The sequence below is a fragment of the Aquarana catesbeiana genome, linkage group LG06, assembly GCF_042186555.1.
Source record: "Aquarana catesbeiana isolate 2022-GZ linkage group LG06, ASM4218655v1, whole genome shotgun sequence".
NCBI lineage: Eukaryota > Metazoa > Chordata > Amphibia > Anura > Ranidae > Aquarana > Aquarana catesbeiana.
This window is the reverse complement of record NC_133329.1, coordinates 255,949,074-255,971,309: the sequence shown is the minus strand read 5'-3', so window position 1 is coordinate 255,971,309 and position 22,236 is coordinate 255,949,074. Positions and strand designations below refer to the sequence as shown.

Sequence of the window (22,236 nt, the reverse complement as noted above, 5' to 3'; positions counted from 1 at the left end):
ACACTCCAGAATACAGCAAACAATGCTAATAAAACTAATCACAAGCTGAATAAACAAAGTGTCCAGTGCTTCAATGATATAATGTGTCCAATGCAGAAAACAAAGTGCCACATGTTTGTGCCACGTAAACATCCACTATTGTACTCTTCACTGCTGCACCATAAACTCCAATTAGTGCTCCATTCTGTGCCCACGATCTGACCCCACCACCTCAGAACACTCATCAGATAGCATTGACCCACATAATGAAAAAGAGGGTTTCTCTGAAATATAACTCTGTTATCTCCCTCTGATAGTCCCTTAATGGACCTCTTGTTTAATGGGTATTACATAGATAAAAGAAAGGCCACAATAGTGTAAAACCATTTTATTTACTCAATAAACATTTAAAACAAATTCAGTCACATATTTCTGTGGAGGGCAAAAAAAGGAATATACAAGACATAGATTGTAAAAGATAAAAGAGTAAATAGGTAAAATGGATAAAGAAACACTGCTGAATAAAGAACGAAGCAGTAATAGTAAGGATAGGGAAGTTGCTCTCATAACAGAGTATAGTGGAGATAAAAGAGCTATAGAGAAATTAAAAAAAAAAAAACACTGACCTATTCTGCCAAAAGACAAAATTTTCATGAATATTTTACCAATTTAAAAAAATACCAATTAAAAAAAAAAAGTGAAATGAATAACATCGCTGAGGAATAAATTTGGAAACTATGTAATAACCCCCCCCAAAAAGTAACATTCCTGGACAAAAAAGGAGTTTTATAGATTTGGAAGGTGCATTTCATGTAAAACCAGGAGGTTTAAGAGGAAGAGAACAAAGCATTTTTGTTCTAACTACAATAAACGGGTATATTAACCACTTGCTGACTACCCTATAGCAGTTTCACTGCTACAGGGCTGCCGCTGTGCACAGGATCTTGTATATAGACGTGATCCTGCACTTCTGGGTAGCGGCTCACTCCCGCTGTGATTATACACAGCGGGAGCTGATCTGCAGATACAGCAGACTCGATATCCGCTGGCACCCTCTGATCATCCTGCAGAGAGGCAGAACGGCAGTCTGTAAACAGTTTGTAAACAAGACAGATTGCCATTCTGACAGGAGGGAAGGCATGGATCTTGTGTTCCCCTAGTAAAAGCACCTCCCACACTGTAATAAAGCACATGCTGGGCACACCCTTTTAGCGCCCTTGATGTTAACCCCTTCCCAGCAAGAGTCATTAGTACAGTGACAGTGCATATTTTTAGCACTGGTCACTGTATTAGTGTCACTGGTTCCCAAAGAAGTGTCAAAAGTGTCTGTTAGTGTCCAATTTTCCACCGCAATATCCCAGTCCTGCTATAAGTCACTGATCGCTGCCATTATTAGTAAAATAAATAAATAAAAATTCCATAAATATATCCATAGTTTGTAGATGCTATAACTTTTGCACAAACCAATCAATATACGCTTATTGGGATTTTTTTTTTACCAAAAATATGTAGCAGAATACATATTGGCCTAAATTGGTGAATAAATTATATTTTTTACATTTTTTTTTTATTGGATATGTTCTATAGCAGAAAATAAAAAATGTTGTTTTTTTTTCAAAAACGTCGGTCTTTTTTTATTTATAGCGCAAAAAACAAAACGCAGAGGTGTTTAAATACCACCAAAAGAAAGCTCTATTTGTGCGATAAAAAGGACATACATTTTATTTGGGTACAGTGTTGCCCGACCACACAATTGTCAGTTAAAGTAATGCAGTGCCGTTTTGCAAAAAAATGGCTTGGTCATGAAGGGGGTAAATCTTCTGGAGCTGAAGTGTTTAACCAATCCCAATAAGTGTATATTAATTGGTTTGCGCAAAAGTTATGGCATCTACAAACTATGGGATATATTTATGGAATTTTCTTTTTTTTAAATAGTAATGGCGGAGATCAGCGACTTATAGCGGAACTGCGATATTGCAGCGAAAAATCTAACGCTTTTGACACTTTTTTGGAAACCAGTGGCACTAATACAGTGATCAGTACTAAAAACATGCAATGTCACTGTACTAATGACACTGACTGGGAAGGGGTTAACACCAGGGACAATCAAAGGGTTAACTGTGTGCCTAGTCTGTGTTTTGTTACAGTATGGGAGATGCTTTTACTAGGGGAAGACATGAATCCATGTCCCTGCTTTGCAGAGAGACAGGATCCATGCCTTCCCTCCTGTCAGAGCGGCAATCTGCCTTGTATATGTATCACCCTCCTAGGTAGGTGCTAGAAGAGAGTATAGTTTTTGGTCTTTCTGCTTACCAGGAAGATGATCAGGTAAAACTTGCTGTGCTCTCTGTCTACCAGGGAGCAGGATCTATTGGTTAGGTCTGCTCATTGTACTCAGGTGCAGCTCAGCAGGTGCTCAGAGTTACTTGAGCAGGGGAACAGAGCCCAGGAGGGAAAGGGGCAGCTGCAGAGGCAGTTGTGCAGCCCTGGGTGGTCAACCCAGTGGCCTAGAGAGAGAGAAGCTGAACCCAGAGGTCCTGCAGAGCTGACTGGAAGGGAGACACCAGGAAGTATCTGATTCTTCTTGCTGTGAGTACAGATCTGTGTCTTTGGGGTCTGTCAAGTGAGGGTCACCCCCTTCAGCTAGAAGTGTCAGTAAAGGGGATGCTAGAGAGTGTCCTGAATAGGGATGAGCAGCAGAACATACGAACAGGCAAAAAATTTGTGCAAACATACGAGCACTATTAAAGTCTATGGGATGCGAATGTGAAAAATCAAAAGTGCTCATTTTAAAGGCTTATATGCAAGTTATTGCCATAAAAAGTGTTTGGGGGTCCTAACCCCAGGAGACATGTATCAATGCAAAAAAAAGTTTTAAAAATGTAAGTTTTTTCAGGAGCAGATTTTAATGCTTAAAGTGAAACAATAAAAATGAAATATTCCTTTAAATATCGTGCCTGGGGGGTCTCCATAGTCTGCCTGTAAAGTAGCACATCTTCCCCATGTCATAACAGTACCACAGCAAAATTGCATTTCTAAAGAAAAAAATGTCATTTAAAACTGCTCGCGGTTGTAATGTATTGCCAGATCCTGGCAATATAGATAAAAATCATTGAAAGAATGGCTTAGGTTACCCCCCAGTCCTTTACCAGGCCCTTTGGGTCTGGTATGAATATTAAGGGGGGAAAAAATGCCAAATGCCAAAAATTGCGTGGATGCCCCCCCAAAATCCTTACCAGGCCCTTCAGGTCTGTTATGGATATTAAGGGGAACCCCGCACCAAAATAAAAAAAAAAAATGGCGTGGGGATCCCCAAGGCCCTCAGGCACTATATACTCTGAACAGCAGTATATATAGTATATACAGCCTGCGCTATATACTCTGCAGAAAAATTGGGCCTTAGGTGTTGGTGGTGCCAGAACACTGTAACCCCTCACAGTTAATCTTGTTGGGTGCAGGAACGGGCCCTGCATTGAAATATTATATCAAAAATTGTAATTACATGCCCCTATTTAACAGGGGCAGAAAAATTTGGCCTTGGGTGGTGGTGGTGCCCTAAACCAAAAATATTGTTGGAAGCTAGCATCATCAACATTGAGGAGGAATAGGATAGTCAGCATAGGCAGTCTTCAAGGGATCCCACATCCATAGCAAATTCAATCAGTTACATCAGCATCAGGTGCTTGGTAGCTGCTGATCCAAGAGTGATTCATTTTTATGAATGTGAGCCTATCAACTAAGCACTTTTTGATCCGTTACAAATCCTCCAGCAGCACTGAATGTATGTTCAGAAAGCACGCTGGATGCAGGACAGGCTAGGAGCTCAGTTGCATATAGAGCAAGTTCTGGTCAGTGGTCCATCCTCAAGACCCAGCAACCCAGTGGATGCTCTGTTGGAAAGGTCTCCAAGTCTGCTCTTGCCCGTAGATATTCCTGCACCATATAATGCAGTTGCTGGCGATGGTTGTTGGAACCGATCAAACCTTGGCGCTGAGGACTGAAAAATTGTTTAAAGGCATGGTCAGCCGGCCACCTTCTCTACCGCTCTTCTTCTGAATGAAGCCTCAGCAACACGTTGTCCAGCACCAGGAAATAGTAACCCCCAGGGTCTGGAAATGCATTACACAAACCTTTCTTCAAGGCCTCCTGAAGATCTTTCATCCTCTCCTCCCTCTGCGAATGCAGGATGAGTTCTGCAACTTTACCCTTGTAACGTGGATCAAGAAGGGTTGCCAACAAGTAATGATCCCTCTCTTTGATACCACGAATCCTAGGGTCCTTTGGCAGGCTTTGCAGAATCAGGGAGGCCATGCAGCATAAGTTTGCAGAGGCATTTGATTCTGAGTCCTCTGGGTCACCAAGAATCACATTATCCATAACTACCTCCTCCCAGCCACGTACAACTCCTTGGGTTTCTGGGTACTGAAAACCATCCCTTGAAGACTGCTGCTGAGTGTTATCCTCTACATCCATGCTGACACAATTCTCCTCCTCTTCCTGTGTGTTTGGCAGGCCCGCAGGAATGCTATCTGGATAAAAGGGGCCCCGCTGTGCCCTGTCCATGATTCCATGAAGAGGGACAGTGTCACTGATGCATGCATTGTCTCTGCTCACCATCCTTGTGGCCTCCTCAAATGGTGACAGGACAGTGCATGCATCCTTGATCAGTAGCCACTGGCGTGGCAAAAAGAAGCCAAGCTCCCCTGACCATGTCCTGGTGCCATACTCGCACAGGTACTTATTGATGGCCCTCTGCTGTGTGTGCAGCCGCTGCTGCATTGCCAACATTGAGTTCCACCTGGTGGGCATGTCACAAATGACGCAGTTGGTGGGCAGGTTGCATTCCCTTTGAATGTCAGCCAGCCAAACACTGGCATTGTATGACCATAGACTTTTTGGAGGCGTGGTGGCAGAACAAGCTCCAACAACACTGAACCCTGTCCTGCATCCTTCCCAGCTGCCAGCAGAGTTACCCAGTGCTCCATGAAGAAAAGGTAATGTCCCTGCCCATGCCTGCTGGACCATTAGTCAGCGGTAATATGAACCTTATTGCTGACCGCCCTGTCCAACGAAGCCAAAACATTGCCTTCCACATGCCGGTAGAGAGCCAGAATGGCCTTCCGTGAAAAGAAATGGCGTTTTGGAACCTGCCACTGAGGTACAGCACATTCCACAAATTCACGAAAGGGGGCAGAGTCTACCAGCTGAAAAGGCAGCAGTTGTAGTGCTAGCAATTTGGCCTAACATTTAGATGCTGAGCATGTGGATGGCTGGGACCAAATTTCTTTTTATGGTTCAGCAACTGGGGTAGAGAAATTTGCCTGCTAAAACCAATTGGTGGTGTACTGGTAGCAGATTGGCTGCAAGTACTTGGGACACCTATTGCTGTACCTTCATTCCTTTCAGTACAGGTTTTTGAGAGGACTGGAGGTATAGTATGGTTGGAGATCCCAGATGAGAAGCAAGGAGAAGTGCGCCTTTTTCTATGATGAGGGTCTTTCAAGTGCTGTTGCCAACGGACTGTATGGCAGGTCGTCATATGTTTGGTCAAGCATGTTGTGCCCAAGTGGCTGCTGCTCTGGCCTCCGCTTCAGACATAGGTTGCAAATCGCAATGGTGCAATCTGCTGCACACGTGTCAAAAATGGTCCACACCAAGGAACTTTTAAAAGTCAGCAGAGAGTCAGCAGCGCCCTGCACCCACAGAGCTCTGCTCTGTGATGCAATGGGGTGGCTGCCCTTAAGCTGCCCCTAGAGGACATCCTGGCTCATTGGAGTTGTGCCTCCTCCTCCTCCACCTCCTTCTCTCTTCTCTCAGGCACCCAAGTACAGTCAGTGACCTCATCATCCCCTCCCTCCTCATCACTGGAGCAAACTTGGCAGTATGCTGCAGCTGGGGGAACATGACTGCCAGTGTCTTGTCCTTCTTTGGCACCCCCTCTCTCTGGGCTTACGTTGCTCCCTTCCTCAACCTGTGAACCAACATTGGAGCCTTCAAATTGCTGCGCATCCTCCAGCAGCATATAACCGACACTGTGGTTGAAAAATTCTGGGGACTCCTCCGTACATTGGATGTCAGGTTGGATGGTAAACGTTGGTAGACAGCCATTTTTAGGTCTCTCCAGAGATCCTTAATTGGGTTTAAGTCAGGGCTCTGTCTGGGCCATTCAAGAACAGTCACGGAGTTGTGAAGCCACTCCTTTGTTATTTTAGCTGTGTGCTTAGGGTCATTGTCTTGTTGGAAGGTAAACCTTCGGCCCAGTCTGAGGTCCTAAGCACTCTGGAGAAGGTTTTCGTCCAGGATATCCCTGTACTTGGCCGCATTCATCTTTCCCTCAATTGCAACCAGTCGTCCTGTCCCTGCAGCTGAAAAACACCCCCACAGCATGATGCTGCCACCACCATGCTTCACTGTTGGGACTGTATTGGACAGGTGATGAGCAGTGCCTGGTTTTCTCCACACATACCACTTAGAAATAAGGCCAAAAAGTTCTATCTTGGTCTCATCAGACCAAAGAATCTTATTTCTCACCATGTTGGAGTCCTTCAGGTGTTTTTTTAACAAACTCCATGCAGGCTTTCATGTCTCTTGCACTGAGGAGAGGCTTCCGTCGTGCCACTCTGCCATAAAGCCCCGACTGGTGGAGGGCTGCAGTGATAGTTGACTTTCTACAACTTTCTCCCATCTCCCCACTGCATCTCTGGAGTTCAGCCACAGTGATCTTTGGGTTCTTCTTTTCCTCTCTAACCGAGGCTCTTCTCCCCCGATAGCTCAGTTTGGCCGGACGGCCAGCTCTAAGAAGGGTTCTGGTCATCCCAAACGTCTTCCATTTAAGGATTATGCAGCAAAAATTTTTTTGTGACCTTGGCCAGATCTGTGTATATATATATATATATATATATATATATATATATATATATATACACTAGACTGAGTGTGTGTGTGTGTGTGTATATATATATATATATATATATATATATATATATATATATATATATATATATAGATGCAATGACTGACTATAGAGTAAACACTGAATATAAAGTCTAGGCTGAATGCAGAGTGTGTGTATGTGTATATATATATATATATATATATATATATATATATATATATATATTTGACAGAAGTACAGTAAAATCACACTTGTTTATTGATAAAAATAAAAAGGTAAATACGCTAGAGTAAGCGTAGTCAAAGCATAGCCAGAGTCCAGTAACCGGATCGGGTAGTCAGCCAAGCCAAAGTTCAGTAACCAAATCGGGTAATCAGTCAAGCCAGAGTTCAGTAACCAGATCGGGTAATCAGCCAGGCCAAAACTCAGGGATCCAAGTAGCGGAACAGCAAGTAGGATAAGGAGCCAGAAGGGATGTCAGCAAAGCCAGTCTTTAAACAGGAACGCAGGAGATGGTTTCTTGTGATGTGACCAAGGTGAAGGCAGGAATGAAGTGAGCTGGAGATCTTTAAGTAGGCGGGACAGACGAGCAGATCCACAACAGCTGGTTAACTGTGGAGAGAGATGAGAGCTGGCAATTAGCTGACAGCTGAGCGGACAGCTCAGAGAAGGAAGGGCTGAGCCAGCCCTGACAGTACCCCCCTCCTCAACGACCCCTCCCCCTCGGAGGACCACCGGGCTTGAGGGGAACCGTCTATGGAAATCGCGGAGGAGGGCAGGAGCATCTACGTCCGAGGATGAGACCCAGGAGCGTTCCTCTGGACCGTACCCCTTCCAATGCACCAGGTACTGTATGCGTCCGTAACCTACGGGAGTCAACAATGGATTGAACCTCATACTCCTCGTGGTTCTCAACCTGTATAGGGTGAGGACATGGCACCGAGGTGGTAAAGCGGTTGCAGACCAACGGTTTCAATAAGGAGACATGAAACACATTTGAGATGCGCATACTAGGAGGAAGGTCCTACGCGTAAGCCACTGGGTTAATCCTGCGAAGGATAAGGAAAGGCCCAATAAACCGAGGTGCGAACTTCAGTGAGGGAACATGAAGTCGGAGGTTGCGAGATGACATCCAGACCCTGTCCCCAACATGGTGCAGGCAGGTGTCTGTGGTCAGCATGGAGTCTTTACCTATCATTAGCATGACGCAAAGCCTCCTGGACTTGTGCCCAAGTGGAACGAAGACCATGGAGATGCTCCTCTAGCGCAGGAATACTCTGCGGAACAAACGAGTCAGGCAACATGGAAGGTTGGAAATCATAATTCACCATAAATGGAGACAATCGGGAAGCAGAATTCAAGGCACTGTTGTGAGCAAACTCTGCCCATGGTAATAGGTCTGACCAGTTGTTGTGATGGTCAGAAATATAGCAAAGTAGGAATTGCTCCAAGGACTGATTGGCTCATTCTGCGGCCCCATTAGAGTGCGGGTGATAAGCAGAGGAGAAAGCAAGCTGAATTCCCAGCTGTGCACAAAAGGTTCACAGAGCCGGAACTGGAACCGACTCCAACTTGGAAGTGAGGGAAAATTGTTGTGACAAGGCGTCAGCCCTTACATTCTTAGTACCGGGTAAGAATGAGACAGTGTAATTGAAACTTGACAAGAGCCCATTGTGCCCTTCTGGGAGAGAGACGTTTAGCCTCAGACAAGAATGTGAGATTCTTATGGTCAGTAAAAATGAGAACCGGCACAGTGGTACCTTCGAGGAGATGTCTCCATTCTTTTAGGGCTAAAATGATTGCCAACAGCTCTCTGTCACGCACTCGGCAGGTGACAATTTCTTGGAAAAGTAGCCACAAGGATGCATAGCACTCTCAGAGGTAGGACGTTGAGACAGAAGGGCGCCAACACCAGTCTCAGAAGCATCAACCTCAAGGATAAAAGGTAACCTAGGATCAGGATGTGCCAACACAGGAGCAGAAAGAAAGGCAACCTTGAGACTCTCAAAGGCCTTAATGGACTCCGAAGACCAACTCTGTGGATTACCGTCCTTTCTGGTCATATCAGTCAGGGGCTTAACCAGAGATGAGAAGTTACAAATAAACTTCCGATAATAGTTGGCAAAACCCAGGAAACGCTGCAGAGGACGTAACCCCACGGGTCGAGGCCACTGTAGGACTGCCGACAGTTTCTCTGGGTCCATCGAAAAACCAATAGTGGAAATGATCCAGGATGTCAGAAAAAGCCAGTCTTTAAACAAGAACGCAGGAGATGGTTTCTTGTGATGTGACCAAGCCGAAGGCAGGAATGAAGTGAGCTGAAGATCTTTAAGTAGGCGGGACTGACGAGCAGATCCACAACAGCTGGTTAACTGTGGAGAAAGATGAGAGCTGGCAATTAGCTGACAGCTGAGCGGCCAGCTCAGAGAAGGAAGGGCTGATCCAGCCCTGACACTATCTCTCTGTCCACGCCAACAACACTACACACGGCCGCTATGTAAGCAGCCTTATATAGTGTGGGGCGTGGACCTAGTCCCCCTGAGCCATGATTGGCCAAAGGCACTGTGCCTTTGGCAAATTATGAGAGCCATAAGCAGAGCGCGCTGTGATTGGCCAAAGCATGCGGGTCAGGTGCGTGCTTTGGCCAGTCATCATACAGCAATGCACTGCGATCTTGCAATGCATTATGGGGCGTTCCATGGTGCTCAAATTTCCCGCGAATGCCCCATATGTTCAGTTAGTTTTAGAACAAACGAGCACCCAATGTTCGAGTCGAACTATTGTTCGACTCAAACTGCTGGCTCATCCCTAGTCTTGAAGATAATTTGGTGCATCAAGTCTGCTGCTAGTGAGAGCAAGAAGACTTAACCTTTCCATACATGTGGCTGTATGGTTTAAGCAGTGTATCTGCTTCCACAGATAATCTAATGAGGCCAAGTGAGAGTTGTCCTCATCTATTGTGAATAGTTCAGGCTGGAGTATCCCACTCATCCCTTCTCCCATCCAAGTTCCAAATAAAATACAAAACTCCAAATACCCTGGACTGGTCTTTGAGTAATGAGCAAGCGGGAGAAAGGGTGGAACAAGTGGGAGCTCCTAGCAAACAAGCCGGAGCTCTCAGCAACCAAGAGGGAACCCCTAGGAACATAGTGGGTAATCCTCAGCAACCAAGAGGGAACTCATAGCAACAGAGTGGGAAATCCTTAGCAACCATGCAAGGACCCTCAGCTAACAAGTGGGAAACCCTCTGCACCTAAGTGGGAACCATTGGCAACCAGCTGCAGGTAACCAATGAGAGACCTATTAAGTCAACATTCAGCAAGCCCTACGGGGACAGTGCTACATATACATAGGCAGACTGCAGTTTTGTGTAAAATCACAGTGGGAGCAAGCTGCCAGCGACACGCATTCACGCCCTCCTACCCGGAAGTTCAGGATCACATATAAATACGTGATCCTGCACAGAGGCAGCCCCGTAGCAGTAAAACTATTATAGGGCGTTCAGCAAGTGGTTAAGCTAAACCCCCTTATTTTGTGCAATAGCACCAATATTTCCTCCGTGCTGGAGTGCCCTTGTTCCCTCCAGTACCTAGGTAGAACTACTAGGAAGCTAAGTAAATGGATCAGTGAGCATGTGAACAATATAAGGAAGTGATACACTAAGCACAGTGTATTGAAGCACTTCAAATAAGCTCATAATAAGAATCCAAGACTGTTAACATTCTATGGTATTGATAAGATTACAAAACATTGGAGAGAGATGAATATGAGAAGAGATCCCACATGAGACGAAATGGATCTACAAAATGAATATGTTGGCTCCCAGTGGGTTAAGCATTGACATCAATTTGAATTGTTTTATTACAAATTTTTAATGGTATTATTTTTTAATTTCTAAAGGTGCAAATTATAGTTGTTTATGAGAGTTATTATTTATATTTTACCTTCATTTATTTTAAATCCCTAATTAATCCGGGGCAACTTAACAAATTTGAATGGTGATTAGGAGTAGTAAATATGATGTACTTAATATAGCAAGGAAAATAGTTGAATAAGGCATAAAAATAGTGGGTTGGATCCTTCCTGCATCACTCTTTACCTTACTGTAGGCAGGCATGTACTGGCCATTGGGACTACCGGGAGGCCGGTTTCAGTGACAGCCTGTGAAAGTAATGGCTGTGCTGCTCATGCTGTACTACTGCCTATAAGACAAATACAGTAGAATGGCTAATGGCCAGTGAAGGGGGGGCTTGGGTGGCCATCGGGGTTGGCTGGCCGGCCAGGGGGGGCGGGTTTGATGGTCCGGCCGGCTGATATGGGAGAAACCTGTCATCCGCACTGCCCATCACCTCACTTCATAGTGCGGAACATGGCTCAGCCTCAGCGCTGCTGCATTGCTGAAAGGCAGCCAATGGCTGTGTAGCAATGCCAGTTTCTGAAATTTTAGCCAATGAGACTGTAGCAAACTAGACAAGGCTTATCGGCTGAACTCATGCCCCATGGTTTTGCCATTTACTCCCATTGCTTTTGACTCTACAGCCTAGTCCTGATCCACTATGCCCTACTTCTAGTTGTCATTACTAATTTACTTGGTTTGCTTTTGTCTACATGCAGAACCCACTTGTTCAATTTGTTTTAGTGGAAATGATTGGAGAAAGGAGCAAAGGCAGTTTTTATCTCTACAGTTGTTCCAGTTTTTTTAAATACAATTTGAGTTATCTGAAAGACTAAATTGCTTACAACATGCAATTAATTGTCAATGCATTAATTTCTGCTCTAGGCTGGTTACTTTTTCAGTGGTATGAATGTGAACAGCGATGTCAAAGAAGCTGTAGTTTGAAACATCAACCATTGGATGGCACCATTGTTCTATAAATGTACTAAAATAACCTAAAAAAATACAAAAGATACTAACATGTATGTGTGTGTGTGTATTTATTTTTATATATATATATATATATATATATATATATATATATATATATATATATAATCTGATTAAAATACATAACCCGTGCATGAATCATTCAAAGCAGGGAATGGCACGACTGGGATACTTATTGTATTGAAACTGTCAGTGATATAGGTAATTTACCTTATCAGACATATTTTCAGGGGAATATACATTTTTGTCTGATGTTGTAAATCCTACTGGAGGAATTTGGCTTGCTAACCCTAAAGGATATATGCTGCTATAGATCACGTATCCTGTTCTCTGTTAGATGTCTTGTAATAGAAAATGCTTTCCTAAGATACAGTTCCCCATCAATCTTAACTGTTCAACCATCAAAATCTTCTCACTCCTGCACCTCATACCAAATGAATGCACAGCTTGGGCTCTAGTGACCTCATTGAAAAGCCTACCTCAAATAAATAAAGTGGATCTCCAAGCAAAAAGTTAAATATAAAGCTGTGGTATACAATTATATTTTTTTAATATCGTTTTATTAGGGTTTTCAAGAATACAATACACATAAACAACAAAAAGAAGCAAAAAACCTGTGTGCAAAATCTGGTGCAGTTCTGGATAGAAACCAATCTGCTTCTAGTTTTTTTGTGAAAGCATAATTGAACAAGCTGAAGTTAGAAGCTGATTGGCTACCACACACAACGGCACAAGATGTTGCACTCTCTAGTTTTAGTAAATCAACCCCAATGTAGCTACATTTTCACTGGGGTAAAAACCCTTGTTAATACCTGTCAAACCTTCAGGAGATCCCCAAATGTCCCTATATTTTCACCAGAGTTTACACTCATACACAGATCAGCAGGATTTAACTTTACCTCCAGTTCAACTGCATCTTGCCTGAGGCTATGCTCCTGGCCCTTTTCCTTTAAACGGACTGATTGCTCCCTGCCCACTTGTCATTTCTCTGCAGTATGCTCCATTCAAAGCCCACAACTGATCATTTATTAATTAATTACTAATTAACACCCCCTTTAAAAGCACATATTTACAATATCATCATCTGAATGGTGTTTTTAGTATGCATTCAAGAGGTTGATGATCTGCAGGAACTCAGTAACAAGGATTTTGTATACCTTTGTATAAATTAGAATTAAAAGGGTGCAAATTTCATGACTAAATGCATACTGTAGAATGCCTGCTGGGCCAGAACTCAGTCTCCCATACAGAATTATTACAACCAGAGGCTGAGATGTAAGTGATAATGTATTCAATGGGATTGGTTACTTATTTAAGCAAGTCCTGGTCACAATGATAAAGTATCTCTGCCTAGAAATTATTTTTTACTTATTAGTACAAGGTAACTTCAACCTTGGCACCTCCTTCCAAATTCAATCCCATTTATAAACTTTGGAAAATCATCTTAATTACCTAGGCTTATTGTCTTCCTCCTTTTGTTTAAAGCAGATCTTCACCCTCACATCAAACTTCCGTCCTTTCCACCCCTTCTCCGCTCTGCTACATCAGTATCAGCCTTTTTTTTGTTTTCCTTTTTGGTACTACCTCCTATACATACCATTAACCTAAGCTGGGGATATGTACATCATATCCTTAGTCTTTCATTCAGAAGGTGGGGAGGGGCAGGCCTAGAAACCGGCATGTCATTGGGAGGCCTGCTGGCTGAACACAGAAGAGTGGGCAGCCTCTTGATGATGTCACACACAAACATGCCGACCCTGGACCCCAGTGATGGCTGCAAATAAGAGGATCTCGGCAGGACAGCGCTGGCTCCGCTGAACGGGTGAGTAATGCGTGGAGAACCCTGCCACAAGGTAAGCAAAAAAAAAAAGGGGGGGGGGGGGTTCTGCTTTAAATATTAATTGTCACAGCTAGATGTCCTGGATGAAATGATAGTTTAAAACCATCCATTTTGTTAATGAGATTTCTTATCATCTTATCATAAGTGATATGTGATAGCAATGCTAGTTTTTGCCTTTTAAGTAAACCTAACGTAAGACAAATACAAAGTATTTAAAAAGTGTAAGGTATCTGGATATGTATCCATGCTGCTTCTCTGGCTTCAATACTTTCACAGCCACTGACCCAGAACAAGTACTCAGATCCAAAGAGTCTGACAAAAGTTAAAAGTCCAATATTTTTTTATATTTGTTCTGAGATCACTGGCTCAAAGTGTTGAAACAAGAGGGCCAACATGTTAATATCATAAGCATGATATTGTTAAAAATATGTATTAAAGAGAAACTGTCAGGTTAAAAAATAATCTAGATGAATAGTACTGCAATTAAAGGGATTTTATACTTGCCTCATCAGCAACCCATGCCTCCTACTTTACTTCCATTTTAGCACTGCAGCCTCCATAAGATTCTTTTGCATACATTTCTGGGAATGTTGGATGCCTGTGTCCCCCAACATGTCCTGTGTTTCCATTCTTCAAATTCTAACTTTAAAGAGAGCCTTTCAATTAGCATAGACTGAAAACACAGCCTATACTTGGGTTATCTGTAACTGATTTATTTCAGCAGTCCATAAGCAAGGATGGTAATTACTGTAAAAAAAAAAAAAAATACTGTAATGTAAAATCCTAAAGAGCAAGGCAGTAAAAAAGTGAAGGTTACCACACAAATTACTTAAAATGGTTTTAAAGACTAGACGTTTTTAACCCTAATGCATTCCCTGCATTAGGGTAAAAATGTCCCACTAGTTGTATAGTCCTCTCAGCTCCCTTTATAATTATCTGAGTCCTAACTTGATCCAGTGCTGTACCCATCTGCAGCGGTGCTGGTCTATATCTTTCTCCTCATGGGTTTCAATTAAATCCTGTAATGTGGGAACATGGGGGCAGGACCGAGCTGCGATGTGCATGTCAATGGATGCAGATAAAGACAGTTTTTAATAGTTTTTTCAGAGAGTATTCTCAACATGTGTCTCGATAATTTATGTAAAGGGATAATGAGAAACTAGTCGAATCTTGATAGAAAATAAAGAAAAGGTTGTTTTGTAAGGTAATCTAAATTAAAACTTGTGGAAACATTGGATGGTTCATGTAACTTCCTGCATCTCTGAAACCTAAAAGGCTTATGGCTGAGAAACAAATAACTATTGAGACAAGAAACTTTCCTAATATGTGTTGCTTTTTAGATGAAGTTCTGGCTGCTACATTGCTAAAAACTCAACAGCATACAGGTCTTGATTTCTTTGTGACGTCACTTTTGGACATTTAAAGCTTTGCTGTAATAAATACAACCTGTCAACATGAATTATAATCAAGTTCAAGTCAGCCAATTTTTCTCTGTTTATAGGAAGTCCTGCACAATTGCCAGTTACACAGGATATCGTTTTGTGCCGACGATAAAACAGACAAGCGGATTTTTACATATATATGCAAGGATTCGGAGTCAAATAAGCACTTGTGCTATGTGTTCGATAGTGAGAAATGTGTAAGTATGCCAGATGTTTTAGGGTGTTTTTTGTCCTACATGAAAAGGGTTTGGCTTGGCAAGAAACTGCTATAACGACTTAGAATCAGATGAAATCTCCAGATGTTTATCTTCATTAATGGCTCCAACTTGTCATGAGAAAACAGATCAAGATGTTTCATTTGTATTTCTTCCCATGCTTTGCTTTATGTGGCTATAAATTAAGACTGATCTGCCCTTTGTTATTCCACATAGCTCTTTGTGTCAGACAAGTAATCAAGCGAACCAGAACATTTCTTATAAATAAAACAATTTAATTGATTGAAGCTTCGGAGAAAACTAAATTGTGGCTTGAATTTGCACGACTAATTGGGAAATCTCAAACTAAACACAGAGAACTCTTACATGCTGGAAATACCTGAAATAGTAATATCCCATAAAAACAAAATGTTACATGTATGCCATTAATATTGTATGAAGATACTTAAGCTGTTCAGTGATACAAAAAAAACCCTGCCAGTGAGGGAAACTAGCCAGTGTTCCCTTTTCCCTAAAAGAGTCTAGATCCCTTAATTGCAACATGCAGTTTATATAAACAGTGAGGAAACTGTTCTTCTTTCTTTCTGTATTTGCCTTTGACCATAAAGTGTTGTACTAAAAGAACCTATGGTAAAAGGAGAAGAGAAGGGGCTACAGCAGATTATTCATAATACTGCTATATAAGTACCTATAATAAATAAATAAATAATGTGCACTACAGGGAGGGTGTGTCAGGGCTGGGCTCACCCCTTCCTTCTCTGAGCTGGCCGTTCAGCTGTCAAGTAATTGCCAGCTCCTGTCTCTCCACAGTTACTCAGCTGTTGATAATATCCTGCTCATCAGTCCTGTCTACTTAAGCCGTCCAGTCCAGAGTATCTCTGCCTTCACCTTGGTCAATATCACAGCAACTATCTCCTGCGATCCTGTTCAAGGCTTGCTTTGCTGACATCCCTTCTGGCTCTGGATCCTGCTTGCTGTTCCACTACATTGAAGGGAATAATTATTGCGCTACCCTAAAAAATGAGGATGGACAGTGAGTGAGTAAGCTGCTACAAACCATGTGACAAGAATGAATACCATATATTAAATAAATGTGGCGCTAAATCAACATGTATAAGTGATAAATGTGCACGTGCATATAATGTCCCAAATAATGCCGTGTGGCTGTCAACACAAAAGTCCACAATCAGGGTAAATGATCCTTGTGGCAATACATGCAACTTCTCAACGATGTACTCAGAAGTCTTCAAGGTAAGTAAAAAGATGGAATACGCTTACCAGCTGAGTTGGATTCTATTGCCATAAGCATAGAATCAGTAAGACTTTGTGCCACCAGGGGCAAAAACATGAGGTGATGGAGGCAAGGGTAGAGCCTCTATGGTGGAGGCAAGGGTAGAGCCTCTCTCGGCTATGGATGTCCCTTCTGGTCCACTAGAACTGGGTCAGAGATGGTGTCCACAGATCAATAGTTCCTTGATGAATCAGAACATGTGGAGAAAAAAGGGATACTTCCACATAGTGTAACTCCGTATTTTTATTACTAAAAAATCGCAGTACAGGGAGCAAAAATTAAAACGTGATCACGAATAAAAGCAGTGTATGAGGTAAATAAAACCAAGGTTTTATTTACCTCATACACTGCTTTTATTCGTGATCACGTTTTAATTTTTGCTCCCTGTACTGCGATTTTTTAGTAATAAAAATACGGAGTTACACTATGTGGAAGTATCCCTTTTTTCTCCACATGTTCTGATTCATCAAGGAACTATTGATCTGTGGACACCATCTCTGACCCAGTTCTAGTGGACCAGAAGGGACATCCATAGCCGAGAGAGGCTCTACCCTTGCCTCCACCATAGAGGCTCTACCCTTGCCTCCATCACCTCATGTTTTTGCCCCTGGTGGCACAAAGTCTTACTGATTCTATGCTTATGGCAATAGAATCCAACTCAGCTGGTAAGCGTATTCCATCTTTTTACTTACCTTGAAGACTTCTGAGTACATCGTTGAGAAGTTGCATGTATTGCCACATGGATCATTTACCCTGATTGTGGACTTTTGTGTTGACAGCCACACGGCATTATTTGGGACATTATATGCACGTGCACATTAATCACTTATACATGTTGATTTAGCGCTACATTTATTTAATATATGGTTCCACTACATTGATCCCTGACTTCTGGCTTGGCTGACTATCTGTTCCGGTTACTGAACTTTGGCTATGTTTTGACTATGTTTGTTCTTTTTACTTTTATTATTAAACAAGTGTGATTTAACAGTACTTCTGTCTTGGCCTGATTTCCTGGTTTCTGTCAGTAGGCGAAGGCCATGAATTCAGAAGATGCAGTCAATCTACTTGTTGGTAATATTTTTTCCAGATTGGTTGACCAGGATCACCGCATGGATCAGTTTGCCATGGCGTTACAAATGCTCCTGAGTCGCATGGCTCACCTGGAATCTCCCATTGTGGCCGCCCTGGGAAACAATCTATGTCGCAGGCCGACCCTGCCGCTGCTCCAATCTCTGTGCAGGCACCCGCCTCGAGTATTACCTCTTTAGGAGGCATGTCTGGTTCCGCTCCGCTTCCCCAGCGATTTGGGGGCGATCCAGTCCAATGCAGAGGGTTTCTCAACCAGGTTGAGATATACTTTGAAGTGCTGCTCCAGGCGTTTCCCACGGACAGAAGCAAAGGAGGTTTGCTTTCAGAGAGAGCCTTGGCCTGGGCAAACTCTCTATGGGAGACGCAAAAACCTGTTGTCTTAAGCTACCCTGAGTTTGTGGCTTTGTTTAAAAGGGTATTTGACGTTCCCGCATGCTCCACTTCTGCTGCCAAGTGCCTCATGTCCATTGAACAGAGTACAAGAACTGTTGCCGACTATGCCATTGAATTCCGTACTCTGGCAGCAGAGGTTGCGTGGAACAATGAGGCCCTCATGGCTGCTTTTTCTCATGGTCTCTTGGATACCATCGAGGATGAGATAGCAGTCCGAGATATACCCACTGAGCTGGAGAAGTTGATCACGTTTGCCATCCTCATTGACTTCAGACTCAGAGAAAGACTCTCTTTTATGGAGCGCTTGCGGAAGCTTCCTGTATGTTTGTCTCCGAGCTTTGCAGTCCCAACCGTGCCTCCTTTACCTCCCATGCCTCCTGGTACCGAGTTGGTCAGTAAAGGTGAACCCATGCACTTGGGCTTCACTTGTCTCTCTGCGGAAGAGAGAACAATCTCTATTGTAAACTGGAGAAGTGCAAGTTCCATCGTGAACAGGTTAAATTCCTGGGTTATGTAATTTCCACTGCTGGTTTTTCGATGGACCCAGAGAAACTTTCGGCAGTTCTACAGTGGCCCCGACCCATGGGTTTACGTCCTCTGCAGCGTTTCCTGGGCTTTGCCAACTATTATCGGATATTTATTCGTAACTTCTAGTCTCTGGTCAAGCCCCTGACTGATATGACCAGAAAGGACGGTAATCCACAGAGTTGGTCTTCGGAGTCCATTAAGGCCTTTGAGAGTCTCAAGGCTGCCTTTGTTTCTGCTCCTGTGTTGGCAGATCCTGATCCTAGGTTACCCTTTATCCTTGAGGTTGATGCTTCTGAGACTGGTGTTGGCCCCCTTCTGTCTCAACGTCCTACCTCTGAGAGCACTAAGCATCCTTGTGGCTACTTTTCCAAGAAATTGTCACCTGCTGAGTGCAATTACGAGATTGGTGACAGAGAGCTGTTGGCGATCATTTTAGCCCTGAAAGAAAGGAGACATCTCCTTGAAGGTACCACTGTGCCAGTTCTCATTCTTACTGACCATAAGAATCTCACATTCTTGTCTGAGACTTAACGCCTCTCTCCCAGAATGACGCGATGGGCTCTTTTCTTGTCAAGTTTCAATTACATTGTCTCATTCTTACCCGGTACTAAGAATGTAAGGGCTGATGCCTTGTCACGACAATTTTCCTCCACTTCCATGTTGGAGTTGGTTCCGGTTCCTGTGATTCCTCCTGATCGTATTGTGGCTACGGTTCACACCAGTCTCACTTCTCCTTTGGGTGACAAAATTCTTGCTGCTCAGGTCCATGCTCCTTCTGAGAAACCTTGTGACCGCTGCTTTGTCCCAGAGAGTCTCTGTACTGCCGTGCTCCAGACATACCATTCTCCCAAGGCTGCTGGCCATCCTGGGAAGAATCAACTCTTTTGGGCCAATTCCCAACAATTCTGGTGGCCTAGTCTACGTGCTGCAATAACTGCCTTCGTAGCTGCCTGTTCTGTGTGTGCTCAGAGTAAGACTCCGCAACACCTTCCAGTGGGCCTCCTACAACCCATACCCAATGGAGAGAGGCCCTGGACTCACCTGTTTATGGATTTCATTGTGGAGTTACCTAACTCCCTGGGTAACACAGTAATACTTATGGTGGTTGACCGGTTCTCAAAGATGTGTCATTGTATTCCACTTAAGTTGCCTACTTCTAAGGAACTGGCTTCCATTTTTGCTTGGGAGATCTTTTGCGTACATGGGTTACCCAAGGTGATTGTCTTGGACAGGGGTAGTCAGTTTGTGCAGCCTTTTGTGCACAGTTGGGAATTCAGCTTGCTTTCTCCTCTCCGTATCACCCACGGTCTAATGGGGCCGCAGAATGAGCCAATCAGTTCTTGGAGCAATTCCTACGTTGCTATATTTCTGACCATCATAACTACTGGTCAGACCTATTACCGTGGGCAGTTTGCTCACAACAGTGCCTTGAATTCTGCTTCCCGATTGTCCCTGTTTAACTCGAATTATGGTTTCCAACCTTCCATGTTGCCTGACTCATTTGTTCTGCAGAGTATTCCTGCATTGGAGGAACATCTCTGTGGTCTTTGTTCCACTTGGGCACAAGTCCAGGAGGCTTTGTGTCATGGCTTTGCGTCATGCTAATGATAGGTACAGACTCCATGCTGACCGCAGACGCCTGCCTGCGTATTGGGGACAGTTTGGGGACAGAGTCTGGCTGTCATCTCACAACCTCCAACTTCGTGTTCCCTCACTGAAGTTCACACCTCGCAGGATTAACCCAGTGGCTTATGCATTAGACCTTCCTTCTAATATGCGTATTTCAAATGTATTTCATGTCTCCTTATTAAAACCTTTGGTGCCACATACTCACCCTGTACAGGTTGAGAACCATGAGGAGTATGAAATAAAGTCCATTGTTGACTCTAGTAGGTTCCGTGGGCACATACAGTACCTGGAAAACGGTACGGTCTGGAGGAACGCTCTTGGGTCTCTTCCTCTGACATACATGCCCCTGTCCTCCTCCGTGATTTCCATAGATGCTTCCCCCTCAAGCCTGATGGTCCTCCGAGGGAGGGGTAATTAAGGATGGGGTAATGTCAAGGCTGGGCTCAGCCCTTCCTTCTCTGAGCTGGCTGCTCAGCTGTCAGCTAATTGCCAGCTCCTATCTCTCCACAGTTACTCATCTGCTGATGATATCCTGCTCGTCAGCCCTGCCTACTTAAGCCGTCCAGTCCAGAGGATCTCTGCCTTCGCCTTGGTCAATATCACAGTAACTATCTCCTGCGATCCTGTTCAAGACTTGCTTTGCTGACATCCCTTTTGGCTCCAGATCCTGCTTGCTGTTCCACTACATTGATCCCTGACTTCTAGCTTGGCTGACTATCCGTTCCGGTTAATGAACTTTGGCTATGTTTTGACTACGTTTGTTCTTTTTACTTTTATTATTAAACAAGTGTGATTTAAACTGTACTTCTGTCTCGGCCTAATTTCATGGTTCCTGACAGGGTATAGCAATGGGCATGAGAAGAGGAGACCCCCTTAGGAATAATTTTGGACATGAACTCCAGGAAAAGATGAATCTGTCGGATAGCAAAATTGTACATATAAATGGTTGTATGCCAGCTCCTCCATCACTGGCTGTTCTTTACAATTTACATTTTTTAACATGCCATGAAGTATTGCTTTTGCTAAGAGGAGCACTAAAGTGATACCAAAGTTTATTATTTTATTTTTTGTGTAAAAATAACAAACACGTTATACTTGCCTGCTCTGTGCAGTGTTTTTTCACAGAGCAGCACAGCTCCTCCTCCTCTGGGGTCCCTCCTCGGTGCTCCAGGCCCCTCCCTCCTGTTGAGTGCCCTCACAGCAAGCAACTTGCTATGGAGGCACCCAAGCCAAGCCACAGCTCCCATTCAGACATGGAGCCATGGCCCTGCCCCACGCCCTCTCTCTCTTCATTGGCTTACTGAGCCAGTGATGCTTCTCTGCTGTCTCAGCCAATGAGGAGGGAGAGTCCTGGACAGCTGAGTTTTTCGTGCCCTGGATCGAGATGGGGCTCAGGTAAGTATTGGGGTGCTGAGGGGGGCTGTTGCACACAGAAGGCTTTTTATCTTAATGCATAGGAGCATGCTTGGCTTGGCATGGCCTAACTACAACAGCACCCCAATCTGTTTAATTTCACTAGAAAAAAAAATGGGGTTTTTTTGGGTAGTTTTGGCTGTGACAGCTGACTCTTTATGCAACAGTAATAGAAATAAATTAAATGATGGAAAAAGCAAACATTCCAGATTTGAAAGCTATAGGAAGATTTACTCTTACAAATAAAACTAAATCCGTTAACTTTGTACCAATTGGCCAGTGGCAAAACAGTTTCATTGTTTTGTTTCTGATCTTCTTTTCTCACGGTACTGCAAACAATCACAAAAACATTTTTTAAAACAAAACCCCACATTCCAGAGAGGCAGTTATCCTGTAATAAAAATGAGTGCAACATTTCAGATATAATAGCCAAAAATATGTTATAGTTGCTGGAGAGAAACTAGGGAACTTGGTTGGGCTGCAAATGTTTGTACAGACTCAATTCAGACTATATAAGCAGCTTTAGCAGGCCCCAATTTAGGAAGGATAGACAAAATAAATGCAAAAAAATTACATTGTATTTTTTCAGAGACAACAGTCAGAAATATAGTATATACTTGATGCACAGCATATA

General features: G+C 43.4%; 1 protein-coding gene across 4 annotated transcripts in view; it reads left to right on the top strand.

Annotated features, from left to right (window-relative positions):
* Positions 1-22,236, top strand: part of GULP1 (GULP PTB domain containing engulfment adaptor 1) — a 1,281,953-nt gene that overhangs the window by 986,222 nt on the left and 273,495 nt on the right. For all 4 annotated transcript variants that reach the window (XM_073633218.1, XM_073633220.1, XM_073633217.1 and 1 more), the window contains one exon: positions 15,101-15,238. In XM_073633218.1, coding sequence (XP_073489319.1) covers positions 15,101-15,238 — 138 coding nt within the window. The remainder of the gene's footprint in view (positions 1-15,100; positions 15,239-22,236) is intronic.